Source organism: Sciurus carolinensis, chromosome 4, assembly GCF_902686445.1.
Source record: "Sciurus carolinensis chromosome 4, mSciCar1.2, whole genome shotgun sequence".
Taxonomy (NCBI): Eukaryota; Metazoa; Chordata; class Mammalia; order Rodentia; family Sciuridae; genus Sciurus; species Sciurus carolinensis.
Window position 1 is genome coordinate 168,861,407 of NC_062216.1, and position 14,532 is coordinate 168,875,938.

Genomic DNA, 14,532 nt, shown 5'->3' on the forward strand with positions numbered 1-14,532 from the left:
AAAAAAAAAAAAAAAATATATATATATATATATATATATATATATATACATATATATATATATATATATATATATATATTTTTAGTAGTAGATGGACATAATACTTTATTTTATTCATTTATTTTTATGTGATGCTGAGGATTGAACCCAGGGCCTCACACATGCCAGGCAGATGCTCTACCACTGAGCCACAGCCACAGCACAGCATGCCTATTTTTTCAAATAAGGGTGGCATTTTCTTCCTTGCAGTGGCTGTGTTCCCTTTTTGCTCATGGCTAATGCTGTTCAGCATCTTTTTACCTGCTTATTCACCATCAGCATCTCTTTGGAGATATGTGTGTTCAGATTTTTTGCCATTTTTAAATTGGGCTATCTGCATTTTTATTGTTGAGTTCTTTTTTAAGAGGACAAAAAAGGTGGGGACAGGGCTTTAGAAGTGACAGGAGAATTTAAGTTAGATTTCAGTTTCTAACTTGGTTTACCAGCTTGTAAGCCTAGTGAAAAATGTGGCTGAGCTCACCCTTGTGTCCCAGCACTTGGATGGGAGGAGCAGCACTCAAACAAGAAGACCACTTGGGCCCAGGAGTTAGAGGCCAGCCTGGGCTACATGGTGAAACTGCCTCCCGCCCCCACCTGCACATAAAAAATGTTGTAAAGCCGACCGCTGGCACAGGATTGCCAAGAGAGGGATAAGTGGAGGTGTCTACTAAGGAAGGCATGTGTTCTGTTAAATGAGTCCTCAAAGATTTGGGCTCAGGAAACCTGTTCCAGAGGTTCAGGTAGTGGCTGGGCTTTGTTTTCTTTCTTCCTGAAGAAACATGGCCTTGGAAGTCTCTACGCCCGATTCTCCTTCATTAGTGTAATGGGAGCTGAGCTACATTCTCCTTGGCTTACAGAGCTATGAGAAACTCATCTCTGTAGCTTCCTCAGAGTGTATCCCCTCAACAAGACAGGAAGGCTCTTTCTTTCAAATCCCCTCTCCCAATCCCTTTTGTCCTCTTAAAAACAGGAGTCAACAATAAAGACACATAGCCTTATTAATTTATTTTTTGGGGTACTGGGGATTGAACTCAGGGGCACTCAGCCACAGAGCCACATCCCCAGCCCTATTTTGTATTTTATTTAGAGACAAGAGTCTCACTGAGTTGCTTAGCACATCACTAAGTTGCTTTGATACTCCTGCCTCAGCCTTTCAAGCTGCTGGGATTACAGGTGTGCACCACCACACGTGGCTATCTTTTTTATTGAACCTCATTATATTGCTTAGACTGGCCTCAAACTTGTTGCCTCCTGGCTCAGCCTCTAGGAGTTTCTAGAATTACAAACACATGCCACCACACCAAGCCAAACAGCCTGTTTTGTCAGCTTTTTCGCTGCTGTGATTAAAGGACTCCATAAGAAAACTACAGAGGAGGAAAAGTGTATTTGGAGGCTCATGGTTTCAGAGGTCTCAGTCCACAGACAGCAGGCTCCATTCCTTGGGGCTCAAGGTGAGACTGAACATCATGGTGGAAGAGTGTGATGGAGGGAAGAGTCTCATATGATGACCGGAAACAGAGACTCCACTAAGCCAGATACAAATATATACTCCAAAGCCACACCCCAAGTGCCCACCTCCTCCAGCCATACCCCACCTGCGTCAGTTACCACCCAGTTAATCCCATCAGGTGATTAATCCACTGATTAGATTAAGACTCTCAACCATCCATTTCTCCTCTAAACCTTCTTGCATTGTCTCACATAGCCCAATTTAAAAATGGGCCAGGTGTGAATGTTGTCACTCCTCTTGTTGAGCAGTGGTGGTGACTTCTCTCCCCACTGTACTGAACCAGTGAAAACAGTGTGTGTGGAGAGAGCCACCCTCTTCCAGGAGACGGGTGCTGTGGAGTGATGGTCTCCTTTGCTATGATGATCCATTTTACTCTCCTCACAGGGCATATGTTTCTGGAGCCCATGAAGCCTGAGGAGCCTTTCATCTCTAAGAGATCAGGATAGTAAACGGCTAAGCTTGGATCTGCAGAAGACCTGTCAGCTCAGCACAATGTCAGGTAGCATGACCTGGGCTCTCACCAGGAGCCAGAGGGTGGAACTGACTTCCATTTTCCAGAAACAATCATCTGGATAAAGGAGATGGAGAAAGGGAAGGGAGGCTTCTGGTTTGGGGCTGTCTGGGACAGACCCTGTATTCTTGCCTGCTCAGGTCTGCACTTCCCCTCTCCCTGCCAATCTTCTTTATGAGGTGGCGGAGGGGCGAGGACGTGGGGTTTAGTTATGTTTTGGGACATGCTGCTGCCTTGCCCCTTTCTAGGGTGTTCCTCCCATTCCTCCTTCCCCATCGATCTTACTCTAGATGTCCCAGTCCCTTTAATGCTGACGCTCTTGGAGGGGAATGGAATTTCTGACATGAATTCTGCCTCTGTGTTTTCTTAGTTGTTCTCTCCCTGGTCCTTTTTGTTGTAGGAAGCCACATACCTTCTGCTAGTGGTCCTTTCTCAGCCCTGACTCCAAGCATATGGCCCCAGGAGATCCTGGCCAAGTATACTCAGGTACAGCAGTCAGTGCAGCCAGGCACCAGCCTGCTGTGCTCCTGTGCTGTGGCATGAAGGGACCCACCTCTGCAGGCTGCCCAGGAGTGGGCGGCCGACTTCACCATGTTCACACAGGCTCACGGGGTCACCACCAGAGATGGCATCTTAGCTCCACGTGCCTGTGTGAATCGGTCATTAGGTAGGAGGAAGAGTATTTTGGGGACATGGAAATGCATGTCTTGTCTTGATCTTATTAACCTTTGAACTTTAAGTAAAACAAGGAAAATGCTAGAATTCAGAGTAGGTAGTGACCCCTGTGGTTGAGCGATGCCTAGAGAAGGCTTTCTGGAAGGGTAGCCTTTGATCTGGGTGGAAGTTTAGCAGTTAGACATGTGGGTGGCATCTTTTGGAAACTGTGACCCCAGACTGGGGGACAGACAACTTGTCCCTGTTCCTGGTTCTAGAAGGAAGAGTCAGCAGAGCAGCCAGAGTTCTGCTACGATGAGTTTGGTTTTCGGGTGGACAAAGAAGGTAAGATGGATGGAGCCCCCTAGGTGCTCTTGCTGATGTCCTTGTGTCCACAGCATATGACCTCTGAGCCCCTATGTCACCTACTCCAGGGAGACTTAAGGACAGAAGCATATATGAAGGTGCTACTGTTATAAGTATGTGCAGACCTCTGATTTTTTTTATTTCTACATTTTTTAATTGGTACATTATATTTAAACATAATGATGGGATTTGTTGTTGCTTATTTGTATGTGCACACATGTTTTAGTCAGATTTTTCACTGCTCTGACTAAAAGGAGCTGATCAGCCCAATTATAGAGGAGGAGAGGTTTATTTGAGGGCTCACGGTTTCAGAGGTATCAATCCACAGACAGCAGGCTCCATTTCTTCAGGCTCAAGGTGAAGCCGAAGATCATGGTGGAGGGAAGTGGCTCACATCATGATCAGAAATCAGAGAGAGACTCCACTCACCAGATACAAGTATATACCCGACAGCCATGCCCCACCTGCCTGCAGTTACCACTCAGTTAATCCCACCATGTGATTAAATCACTGGTTGGGTTATGACTCTTACAACTCAACCATTTCTCCTTCTTCTTGCATTGTCTCACACAGGAGCTTTTGGGGGACACCTCAAAACAATTTAACAGAGACTTCTGATTTTTAAAAAATATACTGATCTTGCTGGTTGCAGTGGTATACACCTTAATCCCAGCCACCGCTAATCCCAGGAGGATCATGAGTTCTTAACCAGCCTGGGCAACTTGGTGGGACCCTACTCAAAATAAAAAGTGAAAGGGAATGTGATATGGCTCAGTGGCAGAGTGTTCCCTGGTTCAATCCCCAGTCCTCCCCCAAAAAATATATTGACCTTCACCTCATAATAAAAAGTTATGTTTACTGTATAAAGAATTTGAAAAATACAGCAAAGTATAAAGATTAAAACAAAATTAGCTCCTAACCCTATGGCCTGAAGACCACACTGACATCTTAGTTATTATAATGGATTTATTATAATGTTCTTGTAGCCATGTTTCTGTAAGTGGACTCTGGGCTGGGTGCCCTTGTGGGCTGTTGGGAGGGCCATCTGCCAGAACCTGTCACTAGGCCAGAACGGTGACTGGAGCATGTCATTTGGCTGAGGCAGTCATCTTTAGGTTACTCATTTCCAATTCTGACATGTTTTTCTTGTTCATCCAATGAACAGTTAGAAAGCTAAAGTTGAAAGGGACATGGGGAACTTTCTGTTATAACGGAAATCCTGCTTCTCTATGGGTCACTGGATTCATAGAGTGTGTAACACCATACTGGAATAATGTTTAGATCTAATTTTTTTTTTTTTTTTTTGTGGTGCTGGGGATCGAACCCAGGGCCTTGTGCATGCAAGGCAAGCACTCTACCGACTGAGCTACCTCCCTAGCCCCTCTAATTTGTTTTTTGATATTCCTCAAAATGCGTAAAGATTTATGCATTTTTCTGTACGTCAAGTTGTCAAAGTTGACATTTTGAGGATTCGGCCAAGGACGTGGCTTAGAGTGGATGAGGAGGCAGCTCCCTGCAGGGCGTGTGGTACAGAGGCTGGGTGGCTACAGGAGGTCTCATCCTCATGTATTTCACGGAGGAGGGTGGCTTGTACCCGCTCCCAGCTGGGTCTCCACCTCCTCCACAAAGGTGGCCTTACCACATGGGGGTCCCATTCTGGTAGGAGACAGGCAGCAAGCAAGCAAACGTACAACATGCTGGAGCAGAACCCACGAAGATAATTCTGGGGACAGCAAGGAGGGGAGTGGATTGTGTCGAGGCTTCTGAGAGGAGGAGATAGGGAGGAGTTTCCCTGGGGATAGTTGATAACAGGCACAAAGGCCCTGAGGCGGGAGTGGATTTGGTGGGGAACAGCAGGAGGGCCCATGTTGTGGAGTGGAGTGAGCAAGAGAGAAGTGGCAGGAGGTGAGGTCAGGGGGCAGGGCCACAAGAGGCAGGTGATGGAGGCTGGAAGGCTTTTGGCTTTGTGTCTGGGGCATGTCAGGAGCAGGGATGTGATGTGTCCGGGAAGGGCCACTGTGACTGCCGTGGGGCTGACAAGACAGCCACTGCTGTGACCCAGACAAAGGACCGTGGCTTGGTCTGGGCCAGTAGTCAGGGGTGGCAAGAAAAGGGGAGATCCTGCGGTTTTTGCAGTGGATTGAATGTGGGGTCTGGGGAAGGGGGAGCCAAAGGTGACTCCGAGGTTCAGTCCTGAGCCTGTGGAGAATGCAGTAGTAGTTTCTAGACCTGAGCAGCTTTGGGCAGAGTGAAGCGCTCAGTTTTGCTCAGTCAGGAGGGCTGTGCAGTGAACCCCCAGGAAAGGCGCTGGCGTGGAATCTGGATTTCAGGGAAGCACCTTGGCCTGGAGACAGCTCTGAGCCCCGTCAGGTGGGCTGCCGTGGGTGCAGCGAGGAGCACGCTTTCCTCCCTCCTCTACTCTCTCCTGGTGGAAGGTGCTGAACCTGGGTCCAGCCCCCTGACTGGGGCTCCTCTGGTGGAAGACCCCCCGCAGAGGCTGCGGTGGCAGGCCCACCTGGAGTTCACCCACAACCACGACGTGGGGGACCTCACCTGGGACAAGATAGCAGTCTCCCTGCCCCGCTCTGAGAAGCTCCGCTCCCTGGTGCTGGCTGGCATTCCACATGGCATGAGGCCTCAGGTGAGAGGACCACAGGGAGCCTCAGAGGGTCCAGAGCACTTGGCCTCTGGCCAGCTGTCCCCACAAAGACTGAGGCTCCTGTGCTACCTGCCCTCAGCTGTGGATGCGGCTCTCTGGGGCCCTGCAGAAGAAGAGGAACTCCGAGCTGTCCTACCGTGAGATGGTGAAGAACAGCTCCAATGACGAGACTGTTGCTGCCAAACAGGTGACGTGGGCAGGGTGAGGGGCAGACGGGAGGAGCTGCCTGCCAGACCCCGTGGGGCCTGGGATGCAGGCATCACTGGGGTCCTGGGAACAGGCCCTCACTGGTCTTGGCAAGGGCAGCAGCCCTGTCACTCACACACGTGACCCCGGAGGAGGCTTGCTCTCTCTTAGTCCTTCGTAGGCTGCAGGGAGAATTGTCCCAGAGGTCCCCAGTGTGGGGAAGGACTTGGAGGAGATGGGGTCCACTTTAGGAACAGTGGGGATTTTAAACCCACACCCAGGCCTCAGGCTTTTTCAGTAGGTCTGGCATGAAGCTCCCGGGTGACTATGATGGAGTTGGCTCCACACTCCTGGGACTGATCCTGAGGGGAGGAGGGGAAACTCCCCATTGTGGGGCCTCAGTCTACAGCTGTGTCTCACAGGGTCGTCTTGTGGGGTTGGCATGGGTACCTGACAGATTGAGAAGGACTTGCTCCGCACCATGCCCAGCAACGCCTGCTTTGCCAGTGTGAACAGCATCGGAGTGCCCCGTCTGCGCAGAGTCCTTCGAGCACTGGCCTGGCTCTACCCAGAGATTGGCTACTGCCAGGGCACAGGCATGGTGAGCACAGCCCCAGGAGGACTGTGGGGCTAGGGCTTGTACCCAAGTGCCTCTCCAGGCCCCCCAGTGGGATATGTGATGGCAGTCCCCACGGAAGGACAGGGCAGTTGCTTCTGTTCTTAAACAGGGGCCCTGGGGACCTGAAATGAGGCAGGACGCCTCTCCTCAGCCTGAGAAAGGCTTTCCTTCAGGAGTGTCCCCAAGAGGCTTTTCCTGATCAGTCATTCCACAGGGAATTCCTGTCCTTACTCACATGGAGACTTGGGTAGAAGCCCCTTGTCCCTGTGCCCTGGCCAGGTGGCTGCCTGCCTCCTGCTGTTCCTGGAGGAGGAGGATGCGTTCTGGATGATGTGTGCCATCATTGAGGACCTGCTCCCCGCCTCCTACTTCAGCACCACCCTGCTGGGCGTCCAGACTGACCAGCGGGTCCTGCGCCATCTCATCGTCCAATACCTGCCTCGCCTGGACAAGCTGCTTCAGGAGCATGACATTGGTGAGGCCTGGCAGCTGCCCTTCTCTCTGGCCTGCAGGTCCGGGGACGCTGGACACAGGCCGTGGACAGGGGAATGTGCCATCTATGTCCTTGTTCTGGGGCATTTCCTGACCCTTCCCCTCTGAGCTCTTCCTACCTGCCCAGGCTGCCCCCTGGTGGGCTGTCCCTGTCCCCAGCCCTGTGGGCTCTGCTGTCTTTGCAGAGCTGTCCCTGATCACGCTGCATTGGTTCCTCACGGCCTTTGCCAGCGTGGTGCACATCAAGCTGCTGCTGCGCATCTGGGATCTGTTTTTCTACGAGGGCTCCCTGGTGCTGTTCCAGACCACGCTGGGCATGCTGCGCCTCAAGGTGCTCACGGGCCCTCCTCTCCAGGCCACAGACAGGAGTGTGTCAGGCACAGCAGCCCTGGGCCCTTCTCTTGGTGGATGTGGTGGGCTCCGGGAGCCAAGGCCAGCACTGGTGGGCACAGGGCACATGGCCTTCCTTCCATTTCTGCAGCAGGAGTGACCCAGCCCTGGTCCCTGCTGAGGGGCCCGAGTGTGGGTGGCCAGAGGATTTCCTTGGGCCCAGCAGAACCAGCTCGGGCCCCATTACCCTTGCCAGAGGACATGGGTCTCCAAGGACAGTGCCAGGTGCCAGCCCCTCCCCGCCCTGTCCTCATGGTCCAGGAGGAAGAGCTGATCCAGTCAGAGAACTCAGCCTCCATCTTCAACACACTGTCGGACATCCCGTCACAGATTGCAGATGCAGAGCTGCTCCTCGGGGAGGCCATGCGACTGGCTGGCTCCCTCACTGATGTGGCCGTGGAGACCCAGCGCCGCAAACATCTGGCCTACCTCATTGCAGACCAGGGCCAGCTCCTGGGGACTGGCACCGCCACCAACCTCTCTCAGGTGCATGGAGGTGGATTGGCCCTTCCCTGCTGTGCTGCCTTCCCTGACCCCAGGGGGCCCCATGATGCCCCAGCCTCCTCAGGGTCATGCATCCTGCTGCTCTGAACCTGGCTTGGCTTGGGCAGGGGACAGACTGCCCTGGATTGAGTGATTCAGAGCTGACCACAGGCCTTTCAGACGAGTCGGTCCCAGTGAAGGGCTGAGGGTCAGCTCCCCCTTCCTGCCTGTAGGTGGTTCGGCGTAGGACCCAGCGGAGGAAGTCTGCCATCACCTCCCTGCTCTTTGGTGAGCACTGCAGGCACCTGTCACAAGCCTCACGTGCGATGGAGGATCCGCGTCTCTCAGGGCCTGGGCAGGGCCAGTCACTGGAGCTCTCTGCCTTCTAGGGGAGGATGACCTGGAGGCCCTCAAGGCTAAGAACATAAAGCAGACAGAACTGGTGGCTGACCTCCGAGAGGCCATCCTGCGTGTGGCACGCCACTTCCAGTGCATAGACCCCAAAAACTGCAGCGTGGTGAGTGACGGTCCCCAGACTAGCCAAGGGCTCTTCTCCCCTGCCATTCCTGGTGCCGAAGTCTCTCCCCAACGGCTGGCTTTCCATCCACACACTCTGTCCTTTCTGGCAGGAGTTGACCCCCGACTACAGCATGGAGAGCCACCAGCGGGACCATGAGAACTATGTGGCGTGTTCACGCGGTCACCGGCGCCGTGCCAAGGCCCTGCTGGACTTTGAGAGACACGATGATGATGAGCTGGGCTTCCGCAAGAACGACATCATCACGGTACGGCCTGCAGCCAGGACTGGCAGCAGTCCCCACCCCTGCCCACCCTACCCCTTCCTCACTGCCAGCTTCCAGCTGCGCTGACGTCGGCCGTGCGTGGTGGTGTGGGCTGAGCCTGTTCCCACCCTCCCCCTCCCGTGCAGATCGTTTCCCAGAAGGACGAGCACTGCTGGGTGGGAGAGCTGAACGGCCTGAGAGGTGAGGCCCACCTCTGCTGGTGGGCAGGAGTGCTCCTGGCCACTCCCCTGCCCTGCACCGCCTGGCCCAAGGCCCCTGGCCTGCCCTACCCTGCCTGTGGGTTCCTCGTGGCCTAGGGAGAGTACTGTCCTTGGCCCCTGGGGAAGGGTCGGAACAGCAACTGGCTGCCCCTCACAGGGACCACTTCTCCCCTAGGCTGGTTCCCAGCCAAGTTTGTGGAAGTCCTAGACGAACGGAGCAAAGAGGTAAGAGGCAGGCAGGGTGGGTGCTCCTGCTTCAGGGGTGTGTCCTGAGTGAGTCCTGGCTTGTGGCAGTGGCCACAAGGGCAGGGAAAAGGGTGACTGGCTGCAAGTGTGGATCTGGAGCTTCTCAGACACATTCCCCCATCAGTACTCCATCGCGGGGGACGATTCAGTGACGGAGGGCGTCACAGACCTTGTGCGAGGAACCCTCTGCCCAGCCCTCAAGGCCTTATTTGAACATGGACTAAAGAAGCCGTCCTTGCTTGGGGGTGCCTGCCACCCCTGGTTGTTTATCGAGGAGGTAAGATACTGCTGGACCCCCGCCCCACAGTGCCCGTCTTGGCCCTGCTTCCGCCGGGGGCGGGTGGAAGGAGTTTGCAGGGTGGTGATGTATACCCAGTGGGACCCTGTGCTTTCACTGGGCCCTTCCCCTGTCCCCACAGGCAGCAGGCCGGGAGGTCGAGAGAGACTTCGACTCAGTGTACTCCCGCCTGGTGCTCTGCAAGACCTACAGGTAACCAATGCTGGCCTGCATCCTCGTGGCGGGGCCCTGGCGGGAGTGCAGGGGTGACCCAGAGCCCCAGATACCAGGACAGTGCTGGAGTTTCGGTCCCCTCAGGTTAGATGAAGATGGCAAAGTCCTGACCCCAGAGGAGCTGCTCTACCGGGTGAGTGGGGCCCACTCTGCCAGCCTGAGTTCCCTGGGTGGCCGGCAGGCTGTTCTGAGTAACAGCTGTGCCCTCTCCAGGCCGTGCAGTCTGTGAACGTGACCCACGATGCAGCACACGCACAGATGGATGTCAAGCTCCGCTCACTGATCTGTGTAGGGCTCAAGTAAGTGTAGAGAAGGGGGCAGGAAAGGGACCTTCAGGAGGAGCCCGGAGAACACAGCAGCACCCTTGGGGCCTCTGGCCCTCCTGTGTGTAGGACTTGCTAAGGGGAATGGGGCCGGGAGTCTCCTGGGGCCACGGCCCTGCCTCCCCCTCCTCCCAGCCTTGTCCCCCAGTGAGCAGGTGCTGCACCTGTGGCTGGAGGTGCTCTGCTCCAGCCTGCCCACGGTGGAGAAGTGGTATCAGCCCTGGTCCTTCCTGCGCAGCCCTGGCTGGGTGCAGATCAAGTGCGAGCTCCGGTGAGACTAGATCCTGGCTGGTAGGGGGGCCCGCTCTGGTGGCCCTGGGATTTGCTGTGTGCACTGGGGCGGGGTGGCCCAGGGTGATGAGAACCTCTCCCCACTCCCCTAGTGTCCTCTGCTGTTTTGCCTTCAGCCTGTCCCAGGACTGGGAGCTCCCTGCAAAGAGAGAGGTGGGTGTGTGGGTCCCTGGCCTTGTCTTCCCCAGGAGGGCCAGGGTGGGGCCCATGCGTGCATCAGCTCTGGGGACTGCCCTGGCCCAGCCCACAGGGTCTGTCCTGTACCTGCACACAGGAGGAGAGGCAGCCGCTCAAGGAGGGTGTTCAGGACATGTTGGTGAAGCACCACCTTTTCAGCTGGGATATCGATGGGTGATGCTTCTGCAGCTGCCCTTGCAGACCCCAGCCCATCAGCCACCAGGCAGGCCCCTCCTTCAAACAGGAAGAGTGGTACCACCCTAAGCTGTGGGATCCAGGGAAGGACAACTCCAGAGCCATGTCCGGAACCCATGACCAGGGTTCAGGGTTCCCTACTCCAGGTTCCCACTGTTGGCAGCAGGTGGGTGCCCAGCTCAGCCTTTTCTTCCCAAGTGTGGGGCTGGGGGAGGCTCTGCCCTCCCAGGGACCTCAGCCCTGGCCAGCTGCACACTTCACATGAACCAAAAACCTCAGGAGGAGGTGGTGAGCTGCATCTGTGTGTCTTTGCTCAGGAAGCGGGGGGTGTTTAATGGCAGTTAAAGATCCCTTGGCCTCTGGTTTTGTTTGTAAATAAACTCTTTGAGAAAGTGCCTCCCTTCTTCCATTCAGCCAGGACTGCAGAGCCCATACCTCCCCCAAGTCAGCCTGACAAGGAGATGAGAGCAGGGTCACTGTGTGGCCTCTAGCCCCCCCCCCCCTTAGTCACCACCACTCACCTTCTGTGGATGGAGCAGACGGACAAGGTGGTGTTTTTGTTTTTATTTTAAAAAGTTCACACAGCTTCCCCACCTTTGTCCCAGCATGGGTTTTGGAGACTCCATCCCTATTCCCCTATGGATCAGGCCAGAAGTGAGGCCGCCAGCCCTGGGACAGGAGGCAGCCAGTGGCCCCCTGTCAACCCCACATCAGGGTGGGGCTAGGTCCCCTGTCCCAGGGCCCTATTGGCTGCAGTGAGGCAAAGGGACGGAATGTGGGTGGGTGGAGAGCTCCTGGCAGGACCAGGAAGCACCTCTGCCCTCTTGGCACTGAGAAGCCAGGAAGCAGGGCAGGTGGGGCACAGGCTGTGGCAGGGTGTCTACATGTCAAACACACGTGAGGGGTGGGTCAAGGCAGCTGCACACCAGGCTGGGCACGGGGCAACATGGCACACGGCTCAGGGTGACCCTGTCTCCAGCCCCCCCTGCAGCCCCCCTGACCCATGTGTACGTGAAAGCAGGCTGGGAGGGAGCCACACCCACCTCCCACCCCCCCAAAAAATATATGTATATACGTATGTTGATATATATAATATAGAGGTATATACACCTGTACAGACAATTTTGCCACCAACCACTAAATGGTTATTACACTATATCAAGACACTAAAATGGCAGGGAGCCCCCTCTCGGGAAGCTGTGGGACCCTGGGGCTGGCTGGCTGACGCACGGAATGGGGAGCAGAAGCCCAGGTTCGTTTCTTCCCTCACAGCAGAGGGGTAGGAGCGGGAAGAAAAGTCAGCCCTTGACCCAGCTCAGCCCTAGACCAGACGAGGATTCCGAGGGCTGGGCCTCACCCACCTTAGCCGAACTGTGGCCACACAGTACACCTCTGACCTCAAAAAGGAGGTCGAATTGAAATGGCCCTGGGCCTGTCCAGGCCTCCAGCGCCCTGGTATGGGACCCAGAGCTGCTGCTTGACAGGTCACCTCTGCCCCGGGTGAGCCCAAGCCAGGTGTAGGGCCCAACTGCTCCGACCTTCCAGGGAAGGGGGAAAGCAGGGACTGTGATTGTCAAGACTCAACCAGAGAGAGCGCCATGCTGGCTGCAGCTCCCTGGCTCCCCAACTCAAGCCCCTTCCCTAGCCCTGGAAGGCTACAAGCAGGAATCCCAGTGTAGCTGCAGGTCATGGCCATCAAGGAAGTCCGTGGAGAAGAGGCTAGGGGCTGCAGTGCTGAGGGGGGCCAGGCTGAGCACAGGGCCACCTGATGACAGCTCCAGCCAGTCCATGCTGTCCAGGTGACCATCGGCCAGGTCCAGGCCCACACCACTGCTGGGCTCAGGGGCAAAGTGCAACTCTGAAGTGTCCATGGGGGAGGGGGGATGGTCCAGGATGGCAGCACTGCTCAGCATCTGGCTGTGGAGGTCATCAATAAGGGAAAGGGGCTCTGGCCCTTCGTGCCCACTGGTCAGCAGAGGCAACCCTGTGCTGCTCTCCAGGAAGTCTTCCAGGCGCCCTGGAAGAGCAGGTGAGGCCGGTGGAGGTGGGGCAGCCTGGGGGAGCTCAGGGGAGGGAGAGGGCTGTGTCACCAGTGGGGAACTGCAGGCTGCCGATGAGGGTGGCTTCTCCTTTCCTGGAAGGGATGGTGGTTCCTTGAAATCTGCTGAAATTTCTGCCAATCAAGACAGCGAATGACGTTAGAAATCAGGCCTGAATGCATGCAAACGAATGATGGGAGACCCTTACCTCACACCATAGGGAAGAATAAAAGTCTTAAGTTTAGGAGCTAAAGCTATGAGATGGGAGAAAAAAGGGAACCCATGAGGTTTGGCAGTCATTTCTTGGTTGTGACACCAAAAGCACAGTAGACAGACTACCCAAAAGACATTGTGTACATCAAAGGACACCACACCAAGAGACTGAAAGGGCTTCTCACAGAGTGAGAGGAAATATTTATAAATCCAGGATATTTATAAATCCAGGATTTATAAAGAACTACAAGAGAAAACACAACCTGATTAAAATTGGGCAAAGGACTCAACCAGACATGTTCTCCAAAGATGCTGGACGTGGTGGCACACACCTATATAACCCCAGCTGCTTGGAAGGCTGAGGCAGGAGTATCGCAAGTTCAAGGTCAGCCTCAGCAACTCAGCTTTAAGACCCCGTGAAGATAAAAAGTAAAAAAGGCTGGAGGTGTAGCTGAGTGCTGAAGGACCCTAGGTCCAATCCCTAGTACTGGGAGAAGGGGTAAAGAGACATTTTCTCCAAATGTGACACACAAAAGGCCAACAGCACATGAAAAGATGCTCAACATGGAGGGAAATGCAAATCCAAACGATGAGACTCCACCTCTCACCCACTAGAGTGGCTACCATCAAAACAGCAGAAGAGAAGGAGTGGTAAGGAGCTGGGAGGTGGTGGAGCACAACACCAAAAAGGAAGTGCTGATGAGAATGTGGCATGAGAGCCCTCGTGCATGGAGATGTAAAATGGTACAGCTACTTTGGAAAACAGCATGTGTAGGGTCTACAAAGCAACACTGAATGATCCAGCAGTCCCACTTCTGGGCAAACACCCCAAAGAATTGAAAGCAGTGTCTCAGGGAGCTACTTAAACACTCATAATAACAGCACTGTTCACAGCAGCTCAAGCAACCCAGGGTCCACTGACAGATGACTGATGGACCTTGAAGACAGTACCAAGTGAAATAAACCACAAAAACTCTATGACTCCACTTATTTGAGGTACTTTGTCAGAATGGGAGGCAGCAGAATGGGGGTTGCTGGGAGAGGAGAATGTGGAGTTTCTATCCAAGGCATACAGTTTCAGTTTGGGATGAGGAGGTTCTAGAAGTGATGTTGCACACATCGTAATATACTTAATGCCATTTACGAATGGTCAGAATATATCTTATCACAATAACAAAAATGTTATTACATAGAACCAGGCTTGTTCCCCGACCTCTAGTCCCTCCTGTCCCAGCTGAACACCTTCCCCTGCAGCTGCTTCACCAGACAAGGAGCCTCAGTCTCCAGCCACCACCACCTGCCACTTTGAGAGCTTGTTTGGAGGTTCTAGCAGGGAAGCGCAGCTACTCTTATACCCTTGACCGAAGAACGGTCCTCCTCTATCGGGGAAGGTCATCCTCTTCGACTGAGCAGCTTCGGGAGGGACGCATTTGGAGCTGTGAGGGAGGAAGGGGACACCCGCCTAGCCAGCCAGATCAGCCAAATCAACCCTGGTGATCAATGGGGTGACATGTCGCAGCCAGATCGCCCTCACATCCCTGCCACTTTGAAATAACCTTCCTCTCCTGTTATTCTTGCCACCTTGGGGACCCTTTGGGGCAGGCCGCACCTCATGTGTTTCTCTG

The 14,532-nt window shown here is 54.3% G+C and overlaps 2 protein-coding genes across 13 annotated transcripts in view; one reads left to right on the forward strand and one right to left on the reverse strand.

Annotated features, from left to right (window-relative positions):
* Positions 1–11,050, forward strand: part of Sgsm3 (small G protein signaling modulator 3) — a 33,420-nt gene extending 22,370 nt beyond the window's left edge. For 3 of the 6 annotated variants that reach the window (XM_047551431.1, XM_047551430.1, XM_047551432.1), the window contains 21 exons: positions 1,934–2,048; positions 2,461–2,546; positions 2,993–3,059; positions 5,516–5,721; positions 5,819–5,926; positions 6,383–6,526; positions 6,824–7,019; positions 7,222–7,367; positions 7,688–7,912; positions 8,143–8,197; positions 8,299–8,426; positions 8,539–8,694; positions 8,838–8,892; positions 9,088–9,137; positions 9,283–9,435; positions 9,578–9,648; positions 9,754–9,802; positions 9,883–9,968; positions 10,141–10,263; positions 10,376–10,436; positions 10,558–11,050. In XM_047551431.1, coding sequence (XP_047407387.1) covers positions 2,042–2,048; positions 2,461–2,546; positions 2,993–3,059; positions 5,516–5,721; positions 5,819–5,926; positions 6,383–6,526; positions 6,824–7,019; positions 7,222–7,367; positions 7,688–7,912; positions 8,143–8,197; positions 8,299–8,426; positions 8,539–8,694; positions 8,838–8,892; positions 9,088–9,137; positions 9,283–9,435; positions 9,578–9,648; positions 9,754–9,802; positions 9,883–9,968; positions 10,141–10,263; positions 10,376–10,436; positions 10,558–10,638 — 2,253 coding nt within the window. In that variant the 5' untranslated portion in view covers positions 1,934–2,041 and the 3' untranslated portion in view covers positions 10,639–11,050. Of the gene's footprint in view, positions 1–1,933; positions 2,049–2,460; positions 2,547–2,992; positions 3,060–5,508; positions 5,722–5,818; positions 5,927–6,347; positions 6,527–6,823; positions 7,020–7,221; positions 7,368–7,687; positions 7,913–8,142; positions 8,198–8,298; positions 8,427–8,538; positions 8,695–8,837; positions 8,893–9,087; positions 9,138–9,282; positions 9,436–9,577; positions 9,649–9,753; positions 9,803–9,882; positions 9,969–10,140; positions 10,264–10,375; positions 10,437–10,557 lie in introns of those variants that run through there. The other 3 variants (XM_047551433.1, XM_047551434.1, XM_047551435.1) reach the window with 3 other exon arrangements.
* A 160-nt stretch (positions 11,051–11,210) lies between these two features.
* Mrtfa (myocardin related transcription factor A) overlaps positions 11,211–14,532 on the reverse strand; it is a 176,479-nt gene continuing 173,157 nt past the window's right edge. For all 7 annotated transcript variants that reach the window (XM_047551423.1, XM_047551422.1, XM_047551427.1 and 4 more), the window contains one exon: positions 11,211–12,828. In XM_047551423.1, coding sequence (XP_047407379.1) covers positions 12,311–12,828 — 518 coding nt within the window. In that variant the 3' untranslated portion in view covers positions 11,211–12,310. The remainder of the gene's footprint in view (positions 12,829–14,532) is intronic.